At 60.6% G+C, this 20761-nt stretch overlaps 1 protein-coding gene across 4 annotated transcripts; it reads left to right on the plus strand.

Annotated features, from left to right (window-relative positions):
• The first annotated feature begins 1012 nt into the window (after positions 1-1012).
• LOC113959361 (nuclear receptor ROR-beta-like) lies at positions 1013-16090 on the plus strand. 4 transcript variants are annotated; one of them, XM_027668314.1, is made up of 10 exons: positions 1013-1098; positions 8552-8637; positions 8735-8876; positions 9219-9632; positions 10158-10279; positions 10552-10684; positions 11715-11822; positions 12303-12413; positions 12931-13043; positions 13860-16090. In XM_027668314.1, the coding sequence occupies exons 1-10, from the start codon at positions 1092-1094 to the stop codon at positions 14019-14021; spliced, it is 1398 nt and encodes a 465-aa protein (XP_027524115.1). In that variant the 5' UTR covers positions 1013-1091; the 3' UTR covers positions 14022-16090. The 4 variants fall into 4 exon arrangements, with proteins under 4 accessions (XP_027524115.1, XP_027524117.1, XP_027524114.1 ...); XM_027668316.1 differs by lacking the exon at positions 1013-1098 and adding an exon at positions 6189-6230; XM_027668313.1 differs by lacking the exon at positions 1013-1098 and adding an exon at positions 6650-6847.
• The last annotated feature ends 4671 nt before the right edge of the window (positions 16091-20761 follow it).

Genomic DNA, 20761 nt, shown 5'->3' on the forward strand with positions numbered 1-20761 from the left:
ACTGCCGAGCACCAGCTGCATCCCTGTCACCTGAGTCCTGGCCCAACGTGACCAGGACCGGGCATCTCCACCCCGTGATGTGGCGCCAGGAGGACTCTGGTGACCTGGTGCAAGAGTCACACCACAAACCCCAGCCAGGGGACTTTGCCCCGTGCCGACACGTCCGGCCCTACAGCGCGAGGCTGCTTTGCATGGTCCGGAGCCACCCCACGGCCACCGTCCCAGGTGGGGTCCAGGGCCACCATCACTTTTTCCTCCCTTACCCAGGGCACAACCTGGAGCCCCAAAGCCACCTGTGTGCGTCCAGCATGAAGGACAGGGTGGGAATGCCTTGCTGCCACCTCAGAATCTTCCCATTGCTTCCATGGCACCCTTCCCGACCCTCAGGTCTCCCAGAATGTCCCCTCGGACCTGAGCATCTGCGCCCTGGTGTGGGTACACGGGGCGCTGCACGGGGGTCCCGGCGCCCCCCACGCCCCCCAAGCGCCGGGTGCTGCACCTCGGGCAGAGCCCCCCGCCCTGTCCAGCCGGGGCGTTGTGGGGTCTCGGCGCCCAGCGGGGTCCCCGGCGGGGACAGCGGGGCTGTGCGGGAGCGCAGTGAGGCAAGGGAGCGGTGATTCAGCGGGACACGCAGCCGGCCCCGTGCCTGGGCGAGCCGGGGCAGGACGGGCACCGGCACGGCCCTCCCGGGGGCGGGCAGCGCCGGGGGGCAGCGCCGGGCACCCCCGTGCCACGGCCGGGTGGGGGTCGCGCAGACCCCGGTGCCGGGGAGGCGCCGCGCAGCGCCGAGCGCCGGAGCGGCGGGGATGGGGATGGAGGAGGAGGAGGAGGACGAAGGGCAGGAGGTGGGGCTGGAAGTGAAACCGATTTGGGGGGGCGGGGCGGGCTCGTCATGTGAACGGCCGCATGCTCGGGCAGAAGTGGGTCACGGCGCGGCGGAGGGGCAGGTGCCAGAGCCGCCCGGTGCCGCCCGGTGCTTCCCGGTGCCGCCCGGTGCCTCCCGGTGCCTGCGCTCCCCGCCGCGCCCCGCGCCGCTCCGGACCCCCGCGCCCCCCCATGCGCCCCCCGGCGCCCTGACCGCGGCGGACACGATGCGAGGTGGGTCCGGGGGGGCTCGGGGCGCGGGGGGACCGGAGCGCGCGGCCGCGGGGGCAGCGGCGCAAGTTGGCCCCGGTGGGGGACGGGGGGACCCGCATCAGCCCCGCGGAGGGGGACGGGGGGGACCCGGCGTCGGCCCGGACAGGGGGACGGGGGGACCCGCATCAACCCCGCCGGTGAGGGACGGGGGTCCCGCGGCAGCCCCGCGGAGGGGGACGGGGGAGACTCGGCGTCAGAGCGGACAGGGACAAGGGGGACCCGCGTCAGCCTCGGTGGAGAGGTACAAGGGGGGACCCGCACGAGCCCCGCGGAGGGGGATGGGAGCCGCACCAGCCCCAACGGGGACACGGGAGAGACCCGCATCAGCCCCGCTGGAACGGGACAAGGGGGGACTTGCACCAGCTCCACGGAGGGGGACCAGGAGGGAACCCTCACCAAACCACTCTGCCTCCTCCAGCTCCCCCTCCGTTAGGAATAAAATTCTTGTTTATTTTGCTTCGCTTTCCGACGCCGGCTTAGACCCGCTCTTAAGCTTTTCCTCGCACTAAACCCCTTAATCTCCTCTTCAATATGTTGGTCCCACCAGGGCTGGATTTATTGTGGGTTTTTTCCCCCCTTTTCCCCCTCCCCACAGAGGGGGGGGCGGTAGTTTGGGAGGCGCCTGCGAGGACGGGCAAGGGACCAGGTGCAATTTTGGGTGCCCCTTGTCCTGGTCAGGGATGAGTCGTGCCAGCACCTGCCTGGTTATTCCCGTTATGAAAGGCAATTCCTACTTGTCACCCCTCTGCTTTGCCAATCAGGCGGAGGGGAGGAGGAGGATGGAGGGAGGAAGGCTCTGGCGGGATGATCCACTGGGGCCTGGTGGTGGTGACGCAGCGGCGGCCAAACCCAGCTCTGTCCCTCCAGAGCTGCTGGGACCTCCCGCCCTGGGCTGGGCTTTTCATCCCCCCTTTAAAGCCACCCCAGCACTCGGTGGTGCCCCTCCATAGGTGTGTTTTGGGGGTGCCTTGTGGGGTGTAGGTACCAGGACGCTCATCCTTGAGCTCCTCAGACCCTGTTTCCTGTGGGCGCTGCGGCTCCGCCGCACTCTTGTGTAACAGTGGGGCCGGGGCGGGCGAGGGCGAGGTGAGCCCCCCACATCCCCCTTCCCACCCCCCCACATCCCGGGATTTCACCTTTATTGGTGCGGAGGGAAGCATTAACGCCTGCCTAATTACCGACAGGGCTGGCTCTTACGTAGCACTCGCACAGCCGGCACCAGCTTAATTAGCAACTGGGTGAACTTTTCCTTTTTTATAATTTTTTTCCTTCTCCCCCGCCCATTACTGTGTGCTGACCCTCATTTAGGGCCAAACCCCCCCAATATCCCACCCTTTCCCCCAGTGAGGTGTCTTTCCCGCAGTCCTGCGTCCTCATCTCTCGAAGCCCGAATGCCGCATGGCGACGCCAAATTGACTCAATCTCCATTTTCCTCCCCAAAACCGCCCCTGCTCTGCCCCATTCCCCGGGGGGCCACAGCGGCTCCTCGCTCCTGTCCTTCCCTGCGCCGCGGATGCACCGGGGCCGGGGCAGAGGCTTTGCCTTGTATAATCCTATACGGTTTCCAGCCCTCCTGCTCACTTGTTTTGCAAGCAGCGTGGCGAGCAGCGTGCGGTGGCTCGGCAGCCTTTGCGACTTGTCCTAGTGACCTAGATCTGTCATTGGAAAAATCAGAGAGGGCGGAGGAGGAGCTTCCCTGCCCGTTTCGGCGGCGTGCACTCGCCGGCGCGGCCGAGGGCGGCCGGCACCCACCGGCCCTCCCGGCACGACGGCTGCCCCTGTCCCCGGTACCGCGGGATGGCTGCGCCTGTCACTTCCCAAAAACAAGCCTGGAGGAGCAAGCTGTCCTCCGGCTTTGTGGGGTCCTGAGTGGCGCAGACGTGATTTGGGATCCTCGACCCTGATAACCCCAGGGAGGGGTAGCGCCCGGAGGGTGAGGTGTGGTGTTGGGGCGATGGTGGTCCCTGGCCCCAAGCCGTCCTCCTCCCCTGTTCCCTCCTCCCTGTCACGTTTAACTTTGAACTCGGCTATTTAAAGAGCTGCTAATGTCTAAATCTCGCCGGGTTTATCGGATGTGGCGAGCAGAGCTGCTCTCCTGCCTTTATTTAGCCCCAGGGAGATAATTCCCCCCGATTTAGCCGCAGGGCTGGAGGGGTTCTCCCTCCGCAGCCCGGTTTGTCCCCACCCCGGGCTGGCAGCAGGTCCCCCTCCCCGCTGCCTCACCTTTGCCATCCTTCTGCGCCAGCCAAAGTGCAAAGGGCTGCGTCCTGCGCCACCGGGGCTGGCCTTGGCACGCTGCTGCGTGGCACGGGAGCTGCTGAACCAGAGCAGCCGGGGCAGGGGCTGGGCGGCCGTGGGGGAGCCACGTCGCCCACCCAACACCACGACTTCCCAGCTGGAGACACACACTGCACCACGGACTGGGAAAAACAGCACCTCGCAGGGGATTGGGGTGCATGCAAAGCCCCCTGGCCACGTGACCAGGAGGGAAGGTTGCCAAAGGTTGTCCTGGGGCAGGGTGAGAGCAGCTGAGCCATGTTCTGGCCCAAAGTTTCCAGGAAATCTTTGCTAATCAATTAGGAAATCAGTTCCCACCTCCATCACCCCAGCCTGGCTCAGGGCTGCAGTTGTGTCATCTAAATTTTCCTTATTGCCTGTGTGGCCCCGGTGCTGCTGCTGCCCCTGCTCCTGGAGCTGGGGCTGTGAACATCCAGCATGGGCCTGGCTTCTTTGGGGTTCCCTGGGATGCACGGATGGGGATGGGATTTGCCAGCAGCCATGGCCCCAATGCCGGGGTGCTGGGAAACCCTGGGGTGCTGCAGCACGGGAGCCTGGTTAAAAGCAAAGCCATCAGCAGCTGTAATGGAGTGATAATTCCCTTTATTTCCTTATTTGTTCCTACCCCACAGCCACTGTCCCAAAACACGACTGCAGTTGGAGGCTGTGGGGAAGAGCAGTCGCTCCCGGGGTCAGAGGTTGCTGCAGGAGACGCAGGAGCAGAGCTGGGTTTTAGGGAAGGGACGGGGAGATGGGGTGGCGTTGTAGGTCCCCGCATGTCCCTGTGCAGCCTGGCCTCGTCCCCTGCTCAGGGTGCACCGGGGGGATGCTGAACCCCCTGGGAGGGGGGAGGACGGTGGTGGCGAAGCGTGGGAGCATCCCGGTGCCCTTGGCCGGGGCGGGGGGTGCCCGGAGGGCTGCGGGGCTGCTGCTAATTACCGGAGGTGCCCGCCCCGCGGCATCGACCGCGCGGCAGCGGGATGGGGCACGGACCTCCTTTCCCAGCAGGCTCGCTGGGTAATGAGCCAAGGCCCTGGGGAAGCACCTGCCCCGGGAGCCGGGGGGTGTTTGGGGCAGGGATGGCCACAGGGGCACGGAGCCACCTCCGAAACACTCGGAGCTGGGATGCTCATCCCCTGCCTCTGGCAAGGGGTACCGTGGACTCACATGGCACCCCAAGGGAGGGGGTGACCATATCCTGCCCCCAGCCCCGTGGGGTGAGGGGGATGCGGGTTTGTCCTGGGGGACTGCACAGACAGGGACCTGCCAGTGCCCCCCAAAACACCCCCCTCTCAGGAGTCCTCACCTCCAAGCTGGGGGCGCCCAGTGGAGCTGCTGGGAGAGGGGGCAGCTCCAAAAAGCCTCCAGCAGCATGCCCTGGGGCTCAATGGGGTGCTGAGGGTTTTGGGGTGATTCCCCCAGAGCAGTGAGATCAAATGGCCAAGGGGAGGGATGGGGGAGGAGGAGGATGGCGCCACCATTCTCTCTGCACCGCAGAGGAGGGGTCCGGACCCTCGTAGCCGGATCCTGCAGGGCCTGCCTTGTTTTGTTTTGAGGTGCGGGAGGGATGCCCGCCCTCGGGGCGGAGGCGATGGAGAGGAGGGTGTGCCAGTGCGGGACGAAGGCCGAGTCCTGCTCCAGGGAGGGCGGCTCTGGCTCTGCCGAAACCACCAGAGCCTCCAGCCTGGTCCGGGCCAAGCGGTGCTGGGCTGGAGGGGACACACGGCCCGGTCCGGGAGGGTGACAGGAGACCTGGGGGCTGTGCAGGGACAGCCCCGTGTCCCCCACAGAGCGCTGCGGCTCAGCACGGCAAACACGTGTCCCCAGCTGCAGGGGTCACCCCAAAACGCCCCAAAATCCCCCTCCCCGGCGGCGGGAGGTGGGGGTGCCCCCCCGAGCCCCGGCTCGGCCCCGGGAAGGGTTAACGGCCGCGGTTACACAAGCGCGTGCGGCCACGGGCAGAAAAGTGTGTCAGTGGGACAGGATGGCTCCGAGCGGCACAGCCGCCGGACCGGGGGCCATCGCCCCGCCACGGCCGAGCCCCGTGGCCGGACCGTGCCCACGAGGCCACTTACATAAGGGCCGGCCGGTGGCAGCGGGCCGGGAGTTGGGCAAGAAGTGTTTACAGTGGGAGGAGAGCAAATACCAACCACCGCCGGGACATTTTAATTGCCGGCTGCGGATCATTGTTATTTATTTTTTTAACCCTTTGGTTTTGGTTTTGGTTTGTTGTTGTTTTTTTTTTTTCCCCTGCTCCCTATCTTAGCCCCGTTGGCCCCAGGGTGCAGTTTCCCTTCCTACCCCCCCCGGGCAGGGGGAAGGGGTTCTCCCCCACCTAAACGACCCCGTTTGCACAGCGTGGCTGACGCTCGCAGGGTTGTGGTGGGAGGAGAAGCCAAGTGCTCCCGTGGGGAAACTGAGGCACGGGGAAGGGGGGCACACTCGGAGTGTGGGGTCTGCTGTGATGTTTCCCCCTTATCACAGTGAGATTTGGGGGATGCAGGGTGCTGCTGTGGCCACCCCACCAGCGCCCACATCCCTCCTCGTCCTGCTGGGTTTGCCCATGGGGGGTGTTCGGGGTCCCAGGGGAGATGGTCTGGCAGCCCCGGGGGTCCCGGGGGGGGACGTGGCCGCGGCACGAGGGGACGCCGAGGGAGCCGAGCCGGTGATTCAGCCCGGGCTTACGATCCGAGCAGCAATTAAGCGCCGTCCTGGGCTGTAATTGCCATCGCCGGGGTTACGGCCGCGGATCGACGTCAGTTATTTGGGGCGAACGTCTTACGAGCGGGTCAGGTGCCGGTGGCGGGCACGGCCGGGTAATTAGCAGGATGGTAATTAGAGCCCCAAAAGGCTGCGGGCGGTCGAAGGGCTTCTCCTTCGCCAGGAAGAGCCAGGGCAGCATCATCCCCCCACACCCTTAGCTCTGGCTCCGGGGGGCTCTCAGGGGGCTCTCGGGGGGCTCTCGGGGGGCTCTCGGGGGTCCCCTCCCTCTGTGGGTGCAGGGGCAGGGTTTGGCCATCGGCATCACACGAAGCATCCGCATCCCTGGGAGCTCGGGTGGGTTTTGTGGGGCACACGGAGCGGCACCCCCGGGCTCTGCCGGGTGGGTACCGGTGGGTGCCAGGCCGAGCTCAGCCCGGTGCCGGTAATTCCGGGTACCGGGAGTATCGGCCGCGGGCGTGAGGGCGCGGCGCCCGCGATGCATCACCCGCGCTGCCGGCGGCTGCAATTAACGTTGCATAACGAGCCGACGCCGCTTCCTGCCGGGGGTGGCACCCCCTCCCTGTGCCCCCCGCGATGCCACCACCTCTCTGTCCCATCCGGGAGGTTGGGGCAGGGCGGCGGGGCGGGGAGGGGTCCCCGCCATTTGCGGGTTGCATCCCCTTTCCGGCGGCGTGGGTGAAGGTGGCAGCAGGATCCAGGGAATTGGAGGGTGTGTCGGTCATCGGAGCCGGGTGGTGGTTTGGGGGTGGGCACACAGGGCCCTGTCGATGCCTCCATCCCCCCCCCGCCAAAGGGGCTGTGATGCCAGTGCAGTTGAGGGGTGAGGATGCCCTGGCCATCCCTGCCTGCTCCCTGTCCACTCCTGCCAGCTCTGCTGCCCCAGGCCCAAAACCACAGCAGAGGTGCAGGCAGCAGCTTTGGGGAGGGGCTGGGCCAGGAATGTGACCACCTTGAATCTGAGGAGAACAACACACAGCCCTGGGAGTGTGTTGTTTACCTTTCCAGGAAGGAAGGAAGGGTAAACCCCCAAATCACCTGGTGCATTCGGGGCAGGACCTGAGCAGCGAGGCAGTGGATGCAGGAGGGATCCATCCCTAACTTGCACCTGAGTTTGGAGCGAGTCCTTCCCCAGTGTGGCCGGGAGCAAACCTCCCCCAGAGGGGTCAGTAATGGCAGCCCTGGGGGGGACCAATGCCATCCCCGGGGGACTGAGCATCCCCAGGGTACCAACTGCATCCTGGAGATACCAGCTGCATCCCTGGGGGTACCAATTGCATCCCTGGGGGACTGATAACATCCATGGAGGACCGAAGGCAGCCCTGGGGGACTGATGACAGCTTGGCTGCCCCTGTGCCCAGGGAGGCTCCACTGCCCCAGCCCAGCCTCCCCTGTGTCACTGAGGGACTCCAGGACACCGCTGGGTGCTGGGGGCAGTGGCACTGGCCGAGCACTGGGACTGTCCCTCACGGAGACGGCCCCACAAAACACATCCCTCTCCCAGAGCCAATGGCTCCCGGGGGAGAAGAGAGGCAGAAGGGAATTACCCGAGCGGGGATTTGCACAGGCCCAGGAGATTGGAAATAACCATAATCTGGCCGTGGGGGTTATTTTGGTGAGGCGGCGCCTGCCTAGCGCCCTCGAGAGCGGCGCGGGGCTGAGCCCGGCCGGGGGGTGCGGGGCTGCGGCGGGGATTAGAGGGTGCAGAGATGCCGGGAGGCACGTACGAGTCCCGGGGGTGCCCTGCGTCCCCCCCCGGCGTGCGTGGGGAGGGCAGAGCCAGCGCAGATCTGGGGCAGCTGGAAAATGAGGAGGACGAAGCCTATTAGCAGCTCAGTGCCAGCGAAGCAGAAGCGGGGAGGGAAGCGGATTTGCGGGGGGAAGGGGGCCGGGACCTTGAGCTGGGGATGGCTATATCGGTCCTGGGTTTCAGAGGAGCTGCTGGGGGGTTGGGGAGGGCCCAGACCCTCTGCTTGGTCCAGCTCTGTGGCAGGAGAGCATCCACAGCTGCAGGGATGGGGATGGTCCCTGTGCAAAGGGTGTCCCTGTCCTGGTGCACACACCGGTTGAAGAGCAAAGGGAATGATTCCAAAACAGGGTCCTGGGCAGATGTTTGGTGCACAAACATCCTGTGCTCTCCCGGCTCCAAGGCCTTTCCTACTCTGTCTCGTGCTGCTGGAGGGGATGGGGGAGCAGATGGGGGTACCCCACACCCTGTGTGAGCCGTCTTGGGGACCTCTCTGAGGTGGAAGCGTCCTTGCAGGGGCTGCAGGAAAGGCTGAGCTGCCGGTGGGTCCAGCTCTCGTGCCTCAGTTTCCCCAGGTGCTGTCCTGGAGAGGGGTCCAGCTCCCTCCTCCTGCTCAGGATTAATCACCATTAATCCCCACGGTTTTCCCCCTTTCCCCTTCCTCCCCAGCCCAAATCGAGGTGATCCCGTGCAAGATCTGCGGAGACAAGTCCTCAGGGATCCACTACGGTGTCATCACCTGCGAGGGCTGCAAGGTGAGCCCGGGCACGGCGTCTGCCGGCGGGTGGGGGCAGCTGCGGGGCCCTGGCATTCCAACCGGGCACTTTCCCAACCCGTCCCGTCCCCGCGCAGGGTTTTTTCCGGAGGAGCCAGCAGAACAACGCCAGCTACTCCTGCTCCCGGCAGAGGAACTGCCTGATCGACCGCACCAACCGCAACCGCTGCCAGCACTGCCGCCTGCAGAAATGCCTGGCGCTGGGCATGTCCCGCGACGGTGAGTCGTGCCCGGGGTCCCCAGGGGCCGTCTGCTCCCCCGCGGAGCCGGTCGGGCTGTCGGGATGAAGGTGCTCCCCCCGCAGGGCCGGCGAGGTGCAAGGAGGGTTTGGGAAGCGAGAAACGCTTTCGCGTTTTCCGCGGGAAGTCGATTCAATCGGTTCTGTTCTGCTCGACCCAGGGTTGGTCTGGGGCGGGGGGTGCATCCGGCGGGGTCCCTGCCCCTCTCAGGGCTCGTACGGCGGCTGCCCCGGGAGTCAGGACCCTTCCCAGGCGGGTGGGTGGTCCCGGCTTTGCTCTGGGGCGAGGCTGCCCTGACACGGCCGCGTCTCTCCCGGGGCAGCGGTGAAGTTCGGCCGCATGTCCAAGAAGCAGCGGGACAGCCTCTACGCCGAGGTGCAGAAGCACCAGCAGAGCCAGGAGCAGAGCGGGGGCACCAAGGATGAGCCCGAGCCCCTGAGCCGCGTCTACACCACGAGCGTGAGCAGCGGGCTCTCGGACCTGGACGACATCTCCACGCTGTCCGACGGGCTCCTATTCGACTTCCCCCTCACCCCCGACGGCAGCAGCACCTACTACAACCTGGACCTGCTGGCCTCGGCACAGCCCTCGCCCGACCAGTCCAGCCTGGACGTGGCCGATGCCACGCTCATCAAGCAGGAGTCCATCTATGAGCTGATGCTGGAGCCGGCCCTGTTCGCCCACGGGGCGCTGGAGGGGGGGCAGCTGCCCCCCGACATCTCCGTGCTGGAGATCGGTGAGCGCCGGGGCAGCCCCGGAGGGATGTGGGGTTGTGCAGCCCTGGGGATGGTGCTCGGGGCCACCCCAGCAACTTGCAGGACACACCCAGCTCTGAGTGCCCACACCAGGCACACCCTGAGCAACCCGGGATAGTGGAAGGTGTCCCTGCCCGCGGCAGAGGGGTGGAATGAGCTTCAAGGTGGATCAGTGGATGAGCTTCGAGGTCCCTCCCAATCCAAACCATTCTGGGGTTTTATTCTATGATAGTGAGGGACTGACCTGGCCTTGGCTCTCAGAGCAGCCCCAGGCCCTCCAGGCTGAGCACAGATGGAGCTCAGCACACCTGAGACCATGTGGAACATCCCCTGCTGTGCCTTGGGGACAGCCCCCAACACTCTGTCTGTGCTCACACTCCCGTGACACCACATCAAGTCCCTCTTCCCCTCCAGCCCCCAGCCCCTGCAGCCCCCAGGACACCCAGGAGAGGATGGGTGTGGGGTGTGGGGACAGGGGGCTCACCAGCACTGTCCCCACCTCGCAGACCGGGTGGCCCAGAACGTGGTGAAGTCTCACCTGGAGACGTGCCAGTACACGACGGAGGAGCTCAAGCGCCTGGCCTGGAGCCTCTACTCCCCCGAGGAGGTCCGTGCCCTGCAGAGCAAGGTGAGTGCCACTGCCACGGCCCCCCCAGCCCCCCAGCACAGCCAGCGTCCCCTGGGGTGGGGGTGAAGGCGAGGAGGGTCCTTCAGTGCTTTGGGAGCTGCAAAAGCCCAGGGTGGAGGGGAAGGGGTGGTGGCAGCTCGTGTCCCACGTGTCCTAATGCCACCACGCCTGGCACAGCACGGGGTCCCCTCCCTGCCCCCTGGCGTGGTGGGGAGGGGGCAGCGGCAGAGCTGGGGGGGCAGCACAGCCTGAGGGCTGTCCCTGTGCCGCAGAGCTGCGAGGCCATGTGGCAGCAGTGCTCGCTGCAGATCTCCAACGCCATCCAGTACGTGGTGGAGTTCGCCAAGCGCATCGACGGCTTCATGGAGCTCTGCCAGAACGACCAGATCATCCTCCTGAAAGCCGGTAAGGGGGGGGATCCCGCCACCCCCCTCGCGTCCCTGCCACCCCCCTTGTGTCCCCACTGTTCCCCCCGTGTCCCCAACACCTCTCCCGAGCAGCAGCCGCGGTGCCAAAGGTGTATCCCATCTTTTCTCTTGGCTGGCACTTTCCTTTTGGAGCCTCCCCTCCCTCGCTGCCCCAGCTCTCCCAGTGCTGGGCTGGAAGGAGCTGAAGGTCGTGTGTAAGGGTGGTGGTGCGGGGAGGGGACACAGGGAGTGGCTGCCTTGGGCAGAGGCTTTTCTCCCGGTCACTCTCATCCAAATGTCACCCAGAAGCTGGGATGGAAATGAGCAGGGCAGGTTTTCCCCTGGGAAAATGGGTGCCAAGTCCAAAGGGGAGCAGGGAGGGAGAAGAGAAAAGGTTTGGCCTCTTCTCCCAGCAAGAGACTGGGAAGAGGAGGATGATGGCAGCACACACCCATGTCCCCCACCCACCCATCTGCCTGAGCTGGTGATGCCATGCCCAGGCCAGGGACCTGAATGTGTAAAAGCCCCAAAACAGAGGAAAAGCCTCCCAGTCCCTCATCAGGGCTGGGGGGCTGAGAGCCTCACCCAGCACAGGGGGTGTGTATCTGTGTCCCAACAGGACGTTGTACCCCAAAGCCAGAGCTGGCCATGCCCGACACGCTGGAGTTTAACTCATTCTTTCATTTCTTCCTCCCATTTTCTTTTTATTTATTTTGTTCTCACCCCCTCCTTTCTCGGTGCTCCACCACAACCTCGGTCTCTCTGCCAATGACTGGATAATATTTCCCTTCGGTGAAATATTGTGGTCACAATTGGAAACCTAAAAAAAAAAACCCCAACCAATCCCAAAACCCAAAACGGATTTGTTGGAATAACCATTCTGCTCTTGGGAATGAACAATCTGGACTTCAAACGTGCACTGGGGGCTTTCCTCTTTCTTACCTTTGGTCCTGGGATGATGGAAACCCCTTGACCTTCCCTGCCCTGCCCTGCCCTGCCCTCGTCTGCGCTCTCTCTGCCTACATCAGGTTGCCTCGAGGTGCTCCTGATCCGCATGATCCGTGCGTTCAACCCCCTGAACAACACCGTGCTCTTCGAGGGGAAGTTCGGTGGGATGCAGGTGTTCAAGTCACTCGGTAAGAGCGCCTCTCCTCTCCTCTCCTCTCTGAACCTCTCCTCTCCTCTCCTCTCCTCTCCTCTCTGAACCTCTCCTCTCCTCTCTGAACCTCTCCTCTCTGAACCTCTCTGAACCTCTCCTCTCCTCTCCTCTCCTCTCTGAACCTCTCCTCTCCTCTCTGAACCTCTCCTCTCCTCTCTGAACCTCTCTGAACCTCTCCTCTCCTCTCTGAACCTCTCCTCTCCTCTCTGAACCTCTCCTCTCTGAACCTCTCCTCTCTGAACCTCTCTGAACCTCTCTGAACCTCTCTGAACCTCTCTGAACCTCTCCTCTCTGAACCTCTCCTCTCCTCTCCTCTCCGAACCTCTCCTCTCTGAACCTCTCCGAACCTCTCCTCTCCTCTCCAAACCTCTCCTCTCCAAACCTCTCCTCTCCTCTCCGGGTGTGGAGGTGCTGCTGGGCAGGGCAGAGCAGTGATGTCCCCGCTGTCCCTCCCCAGGCTGTGACGATCTCATCGGAGCCATCTTCGAGCTGGGGAGGACCCTGTGCCGCCTGCAGCTGTCGGACGAGGAGCTCGCCCTGTTCACCGCCGCCGTCCTGCTCTCCCCAGGTACAGCCCCCGCACCCAGGGGTACCCTGTGGCACAGCTGGGCAGAGCTGACTCGTCACAGAACATCTTGAGCTGGGAGGGACCCACAGGGATCATCCAGTCCAACCCCTGGCCCTGCACAGACACCCCAACAATCCCACCCTGTCCCTCAGAGCATTGTCCAAACCCTCCTGGAGCTCTGGCAGCCTTGGGGCCGTGCCCACTGCCCTGGGGAGCCTGGGCAGTGCCCCAGCACCCTCTGGGGGAAGAACCTTTCCCTGAGATCCATCCCAAACCTCCCCTGACACAACTTCCTCGGCACTGGTTCCTTGGTGTTTGACCTCAGTCATTCCTCGTGAAGGAGGTTGGGGGAAAAAATGCACAAAATGCGTCTGCCAAAACCCCTCGGTGGGGAGAGGAGCTGTGTCACCCACAGCAGGGGGAGGGCATGGAGGGAGGCCCAGCTGGCCATGCCACTGTCCCCAAAACCATCCCAGAGGAGATCCCCAAGGCAGCTCTGCCCTGGTGTCCCTCACAGATCGCCCCTGGCTGACCGAGTCCAAGAAGGTGCAGAAGCTGCAGGACAAGATCTACGTGGCCCTGCAGCACGAGATCCAGAAGAAACACTCCGCCGAGGACAAGCTCTCAAAGGTGGGGGTGGCACGGGGGGCACAGGCGGGGGCTGTGCCAGGGGGTGTCTGAGCTGGGGCACGGGGCTCCACCAGAGCTCAGGAGCCACACACGGGCATTCAGACCTGCCCAAGGAGAAGAATTTCCCTTTCCGGGGGCTGTGAATCTCTTGGCAGTGCAGGCAGAGGCAGCCCCGGGCTGCTGAGCGTGGCACTGCAGCAGGCAGCGGGTTTTTTGGGCAAAAAGAGCCATTTCAGGAATGCTTTGGGCAGCACGGAGCTGGAGCAGGGAGGGGGGCCCTGGGGAGCTCCTTGAGCCCTCCCGGGTGCTGGTTTTCCTGGGGAAAGATGTGGGTTTGGGGGTGAGGCCACGTTGCTGCCAGGCTGCCCAAAGGGGGGCTGTCTGCTGGTGCCCCAGTGCCTGGCAGAGCCACTGGTCCCCAAACCCACCCGTTGTCCTCAAGGGAGGGGGAACAGCAGGAACAGCAGGGCAAGGGACACAAACTGGGAACCCAGTGGTCCCCAAACCCACCCATTTTCCCCAAGAAAGGGGGAACAACAGCACAGGGACATTAATTGGGAATCCAGTGGTCCCCAAACCCTCCTGCTTGTCCCCAGGGAAAGGGGAATGGCAGCATTAGGGACAGTGGTTGGAAACCCAGTCATCCCCAGACCCATCCATTCTCCCCAAGGGAAGGAGAACAGCAGGGCAAGGGACACCAGGTGGGAACCCAGTGGTCCCCAAAGCCTCCTGCTTGTCCCCAGGGAAGGGGGAACGATGGCACAGGGACACTGGCTGGGAACCCAGCGGGGTCACCAGCTCCTCCTCTCCCCACAGATGGTTTCCAAGCTGCCCTTGATGAAGACCATTTGCAACCTGCACTTGGACAAGCTGGAATTTTTCCGTCTCCTGCACCCGGAGACTGCCATGAACTTCCCTCCCCTGTACAAGGAGGTTTTCAACTCGGAGCTGCAGTACAGCGACCCTCGCGAGAGCTAAGGCCGGGAGCCACCTCGAGGCCCTTCGAGCCCCCCAAAATTTGGAGACAAACTGCACTTCAGAGGTTTGGGGCAGTTTATTTAAATCAAGTCAATCAAACTCAAGAGAAGCCAGGGGGGCTGCGGGTGCCCCCAGCCCCGTGGCCCCGCCGTGGATTGCAATAGCTCTTGAATGTAAAGCACCTTGAAGGAAAAAGCAAATGGACTTTGCCATACCAGTGAAATGAATGTGAAATCTCTGCTGGGGAGGGGAGATGCTCCTGGCAGTCCTGCTGTCCTGGCTGCACTCTCCACCTCTGATTTTTTTTTTTTAATTATTGTTTTTTTGTTGTTTTGGTTTTTTTTTTACCCAAACACAAGACATGGGATAAAGAAGGGGTGATGCTGACTCGACTGGGTGGGGTGGGCTGGAGCTGAGGAGAGAGAAAAGGGAGAGCCTTTGGTTTATTCCTTCTCCCAGGGGTGCAGTGAGCCCTCAGGAGCTTGGCTGAGAAAGACCTGGCTGTGGCTGGGGGGGGGATTCAGCACAAGATGTTCCCGTGGAGGAGGCTGGTGCGAGGGAAGGGACGCCCAACACCACAGGGAAAAAGCTCTGCAGGGCCTCCGTGTCCTCCATCACAGCATTTCCCCAAATGCCCGGCCAACTCCCCACCCAGCTGGGCTTTTTGGAGCTGATTTGGCAGGTCCACCTGCCTCGTGCCACCTTTCCACACCCCCAGTGCTTTTCCCAGCCCGTGTGACTGCAGCCAGAGCCTGGCTCCAGCTGCTCCCCCCCGGCGGTGCCGAGTGGTGCCGGGGGTGTCCCTGTCCCCACAGTGGTGGCTCTCTGGGTGCTGGTGTTGTCTCATCGAGCCCATTAAAATTTCCCCGTGGCTCAGCACCCAGGGGAGGGTTTGAGGCCCTTCCTCCACCCACCCCCATCCCGTTGCCGAGTCCCCCCTTCCCACACCGGCACCGCCGGGAGCACGGACGCGGCTGCTCTTGCAGGTTGAGCTGGACCCAGGCTCTTCCCCCTAAGGAGCTCCTTAGACCTGTTATTTTGGGACTTGCTCTCTATTTAGCAGGATTTAGGAGCTTTTTAGGGGGAGAAACTGCCCGTCGGGGTCAAGGGGAAGCGGAAGGTCCTTATTCCTTCCCTTCAAGGAATTAGGGTCATGGGAAGGAATGTGGTGTGGCCGAGACCTGCTGCTCCAAGCTCAGGAGGTTCAAAGGTGACAAAGGAAAGGATTTGTGGGGTGATGCTGTGATAGTCCTCGGCAGTGAGAACACTAGGGAGACTCTGTGGCTCTGCAGATGTTTTTTTCCGTCCCTGTTCCTGCTCCTCCTGCAGCAAATGCCAAAAACTACAAGGGAAAACCCTGCTCCGAGGCAGCCCCAGTTTCTGCTGAAAAAGGGCTAAAACCCTGAGCCCCTTCCTGCTTCGTGCTGATCCCTCGTGCTCCCAACCCCCTCCTGCAGCAGTTTGGACCATCTCTGAGTGGGAACCAGAGACCTTCAGCTCCACAATTGCACCCCTTGAACTCAAGGAGCAGCTCTCTCAGCGTTGTCAGGGACGTTCGTGCTTTTGGGTGAAAGATCTCCTAGGGAAGAGCACGGACCAACCTCGACCTGGGAAGAGTCACCGGTGGGATTCCTGCCTCGGCCTAAGGGAAATGTGGGGGCTGTGCAGGGTTTGAGAACCACATCTGAACTGCTCCTTGGAGGAGATCAGAGCCCTCTCCAGCACTGTTGGAGCCCAGGAATCTGAGAAAGGCTGCCAACCCTCCCACGGCCCCACGTGAGTGCCAACACGTCGTCCTCGTCCGCCGGGCTGGGGACGTGCCCCGCTGGTTTCCCGCCCTCTCAGCTCCTCAAGCTTTGACAGAAGTGAGAAGTCAGCGCTGCCTTTTACATCCAGAGGGTTGTGCCTTTTTTTTGGGATCATCAGCACCGGGAGAAGCGCCCTATGGAAACGACTGTGCTTCGCAGCTCGCCCTCGGCGCGGCGGGACGGCGGCGCCGCCTTTCCCAGAGGGACACGGGTCTTCTGACGTTTTTGGGGGAAAAAGGAGAAAAAAGAAAAAAAAGAAAAGCACAGCCCCTTGTTTTCACCCTGGGTGTTCGTCAGTGCCACCGGTTCCATTCCACCCGGCACAGAACCCAAGGAAGCACCTTAAACTCGGGAACAGCCCCCGCCGCCCACCGCGGCTTTGTCCTGGCTCGTGACACAGCGTCCGCCTCGTGGGAGAGGTTTTGGATCCTGAGCAATAAAAAAAGCCCCCCCGTGGGAACCTAGGGAAGACTGGAAGTATTAAAGACACGTGTAACTCGACCTGCCAAACCGCGGGGAACCTGCACTTTCTAAGTTCTCTTTGACGGAACCGACTCGATTCGCTGATTTCTCGGGAGGGGATAAAGTGATTCCACGTCGATTCAGTGATTTCTTCTGGCTTGGGACGGGCGAGATGCCTGGGAAGGGATGGCAAGGGCTGCGGCCAAGGCTGTGCCGAGGTCCCTCGCGCCCTGCTGGGCCTCCAGGAGCATCGAGGGAAAGGGCAAAGGACAAAAACCTGGGTAGAAATGCCTGAAAAAGGGAGATTTCCCCTCTCCCTGTGCCAGGGCTGCGTGTGCCCACTGGGGATGATGCCCAGGAGCCCCGAGACCTCCAGATTGCTCCAATGCTCCGTCCTTGGCATCGGGAGACGTTTCCAACCCTCCAGCCATGGGATGTTTGGCCGCTTTCCCATCCAACAGCCCTGGGGAGCCTCTCACAGTGATGGCTCTTGTCCAGACCAAGATTAATTTCGTGTTTGTTTGTTTGCTCTGGCAGTTTAGCTGAGTGTCCATTTCCACCTGCAGAACCCTCACACTGTGTATAAAAAAATGGATCAAAAATATATATAATATATATTCTTGTGAATGTTGGTGCAAAAGAGAAAAATATATAAAGTTTCAGTCAGTTTTATGTTATTTTTTATCTCTTATGAATGAAAGAAAGAAATGGAAAACCTTTTCTTTCCATTTACCACCCTCCACACACACCTACCTGTAGATACCAACAGGTTTTATGGAAATGTTTTACTTTTTAGATTTAGGAAAATGCTTCTGTTCTCATTGAATGTTCTGTCTTGTAAGATTGTAATTTCTATTTTTTTAAAGAAAAGAAAATAACTAAATAAAATTTCCTCTTTCGGACCACTCAGCTTAGGAAGGGAGGGCAGGGGAGGGAGAAACGTTTATTTAAGGACAAAACTTGTTGTCTGAATTTTTCATGACATTAAATAAAAAGTAATATAATGTATGGATGAAAACCTTTTTATTGAGGTGTGTTCTATAGGTACATAGATGTATATTGCACAGAATTTGCAGGAAGAAAAATAAAGTCTGTTTTGCAAGGTGAAAAAAAAAAATTAATAATGTTGGAAACAGTGATTTTAAATTTTAGCAAAGGGTAAGACTGGAAGGGAATCCCTCAAAATCATGGAAAAAAACTTTATTTTCCCATAGGCTCAGGACCCAGCTGGACCAGAATCATGGAATGGTTTGGATTGGAAGGGACATTAAAACTCATCCAGTGCCACCCCTGCCATGGGCAGGGACACCTTCCACTAGCCCAGGTTGCTGCAACCTGGCCTTGGACAGTTCCAGGGATGGGGCAGCCACAGCTGCTCTGGGGAACCTGTGCCAGGGCCTCACCACCCTCACAGCCAACAATTCCTTCCCAATATCCCATCCATCCTGCACAGGGGAGATTTCAGGTGTTGGAAGGTGTTATGTGTTCCCTCGACGCCAGGCACACACTGAGGTGAGCTGGGAAGAGGCTGGATTTGTGCCCAGAACCCCTGGGTTGTGTTCCAAGAGCCCTTGGAAGCACTTCCTGGCACACACCCCCACACACATCCTCCAGCTTGGGCACTGTGAGGGAGAGCCAAGATCTGGGAAGAGGCTTCATCTGGGCAACCCCTCCAGGCTGAGGACAGGGACTGTCCCTGGCAGCACAGGGGACACATTTTGGGGCAGGAGGCTGGGGACAGCTCTGGGGGATGGGGGGATGTGTGGGGGAATCAGGGACAGCCCAGGCACGGCAGGGATTCGTTTTCAAACAGTTCCCAGTCCTGGGAAGGAAAGAATGCCCTGGATATACAAGGGATACATGGATAGCACGCCCTGGATACAACAAGGATGCCAGAACTCAGATGCAAAGTGCTGAGCTCTGCTCTGGGACCAGGGACAGGACCCAGGGAAGGGCTGGAGCTGTGCCAGGGGGTTGGGATGGATCTCAGGGAAAGGTTCTTCCCCCACAGGGTGCTGGGGCACTGCCCAGGCTCCCCAGGGCAGTGGGCACGGCCCCAAGGCTGCCAGAGCTCCAGGAGTGTTTGGACAACGCTGTGAGGGACAGGGTGGGATTGTTGGGGTGTCTGTGCAGGGCAGGGGTTGGGCTGGATGATCCCTGTGGGTCCCTCCCAGCTCAGGATATTCAGGATTCTGTGATTCTCTGGTCAGGATGCAGACGGGTGAAAGGCATCACTGGGTGTGAAACGTTCAAATCCCATTCTCCCTTCCGTCTCCTTCCCCTCCAGTTCTCCCCTGGGTCCCCATTCCCTACTCCCTGTGCAAATCCAGAGTTGTGTCCCTCAGCAGCACAGCTGGACTGTCCTGGAGCTGTGGAGCAGAGGGGAATGATGATCAGGAATCCTTGGGGCAGCAGGGTCAGTCAATCCCAGGGTTTTGCCTCACCAGCTGCCATTCCCAGGGGACAGCACAGCTCCTCTTTCCTGTTCCCACCCGTGGAATTCATACATTGTAGGATAAATCCTGGCTGCTACAGAGAGCTGGGAACAGCCAGAAACAGGACACAGCTTGTGGAGATGTGGGGAAGTGTCATCACCCCCTTTGGAGGTGGAGGGAGCAGAGCTGGGGTGTCCAGGGAGCTGCTGTGTCCATGTGGGAGCACCCAGGGATCATCTGGAGCTGGGGGTGTCACACCCACAGTCCCATCAAATTGCTACACAGTGACACTTTAACTCGATTTTCACTTAAAAAAGGTCTTCCCCCCCCCCCCCCCCCAAAAAAAAAAAAATCAAGTTTCTTCGTTGTATTTTGGAAAAAATATAAAGTATGGGAAATCCATTAACAAAATTCCTTGTGAAAAGAGCTGCTCTCTAAACAAAACATGTTCAGGAAAAATGGCCTTTCAGCTCCAGGGGAGAAGGTGGGAATTATCCAGGAAGTGTCTGGGGTCCCGGTGGGCTCTGGGAGCCTGAACACCCCCAGCCAGAGGGGGCGGGATGGGATCCCCGTGGTTGTCCCGCGGGACAGGAGTTTGGGATATGAGGGTGACCCAGGGGTTGGTGTCCCCACCGTGGCTCCCCCCAGTTCGTGCTCCCTCTCTTACTGGTCCAGCAGCGCTGGATTTACTGGGGCCGAGTGACCTCTACTGGTTTATACCCAAAATATTCCCTGCGTGCCTGGGATCCGGATGGATGGAGGCAGGAGGCCTGATCCTTCCTTCCCCGAAAACACCTGCCCAGCTGGGAAATGCTGGAGCCAGTGGCACTGCCCGTGCCCCTTTTTGGGGACAATCCCCAGGAAAACTGGGTAGCCCACCCAGAGCAGGGACCAAACACAACCAGTGACCCCCAAGGGGTGGATTTTAGGGAAACTTGGCAGAATTTGGGGAAATTTTAGGGAAAGTTTACAGGGAGAGGCCTCAGTATTTGCTCAGCCAGGAGGGGTGAGCCTGACACAACCTGGAAGTGCTGGGACAGAAACCACAGCCTCAGGGCTTGGAAATGTTTTTTACAGTAGAGTTGGGGTTATAAATGGCCAGATTTAAAGGATTTTCAGAGAGATGGGACCTTGGAGTGGGATCCCTACCTAAGGAGTCCCTAAGGAGTCTAATGGAAATAAGGAATTAAGGAGCTCCCAAACCAAACAAAAGTGTTCAGGCTGGAAGGGATTAGAAAAAAAAAACTTAAATAAAATTTCCTCGTTCAGATCAATAAGCTTAGGAAGGGAGGGCAGGGGAGGGAGAAATGTTTATTTAAGTTATAAAACTGTTGTCTGAATTTTTCATTTCATTAAATAAAAAGTAATATAATGTATGGATGAAAACCTTTTGTGTAGACACACAGATGTGTGCACCACACAAAATTTCAAGGAAGAAAAATGAAATCTGTTTTGCAAGGTAAAAAAAAATGCTGGAAATTGGGTTTTTAAGTTTTAGCAAAGGGTGAGACTGGAAGTCGTGGAAAAAAACTTTAATTTTTTTCTGTGGGCTCAGGACCCAGCTGGACTAGAATCATGGAATGGTTTGGGTTGAAAAACACCTTAAAGAGCACCTCATCCCACCCCCTGCCATGGGCAGGGACATCTTCCACTAGCCCAGGTTGCTCCTTTGACACTTGGACACTGGCCTTGGACACTTCCAGGGATGGGGCAGCCACAGCTTCTCTGGAAAACCAGTGCCAGGGCCCCACCACCCTCACAGGGAAGAATTCCTTCCCAATATCCCATCTATCCCTGCCCTCTGGCAGTGGGAAGCCATTCCCTGTGTCCTGTCCATCCACCCCTTGTCCCCAGTCCCTCTCCAGCTCTCCTGGAGCCCCTTTAGGCCTTGGAAGGGGCTCTCAGGTCTCCCTGGATCCTTCTCTCCTCCACGTGAGCACCCCTAGCTCTCCCGGTCTCTCTCCATGGCAAAAGGGCTCCTTTGGATGGATCCCTTGGATCATCTCCACCTTCCCCCAGCAGAGCCCCCGGCGGG

The sequence above is a fragment of the Corapipo altera genome, unplaced genomic scaffold (assembly GCF_003945725.1).
Source record: "Corapipo altera isolate COAL_440 unplaced genomic scaffold, ASM394572v1 138, whole genome shotgun sequence".
NCBI classification, from domain to species: Eukaryota; Metazoa; Chordata; class Aves; order Passeriformes; family Pipridae; genus Corapipo; species Corapipo altera.

Excerpts from the sequence above, each read along its gene's own strand:
- LOC113959361 (XM_027668313.1), top strand. The coding sequence starts at position 6,712 with ATGCCACCACCTCTCTGTCCCATCCGGGAGGTTGGGGCAGGGCGGCGG. Across the intron at positions 8,877-9,218 it reads GCTGGGCATGTCCCGCGACG|CGGTGAAGTTCGGCCGCATG; the intron begins GTGAGTCGTGCC and ends CTCCCGGGGCAG. Across the intron at positions 9,633-10,157 it reads CATCTCCGTGCTGGAGATCG|ACCGGGTGGCCCAGAACGTG; the intron begins GTGAGCGCCGGG and ends CCCACCTCGCAG.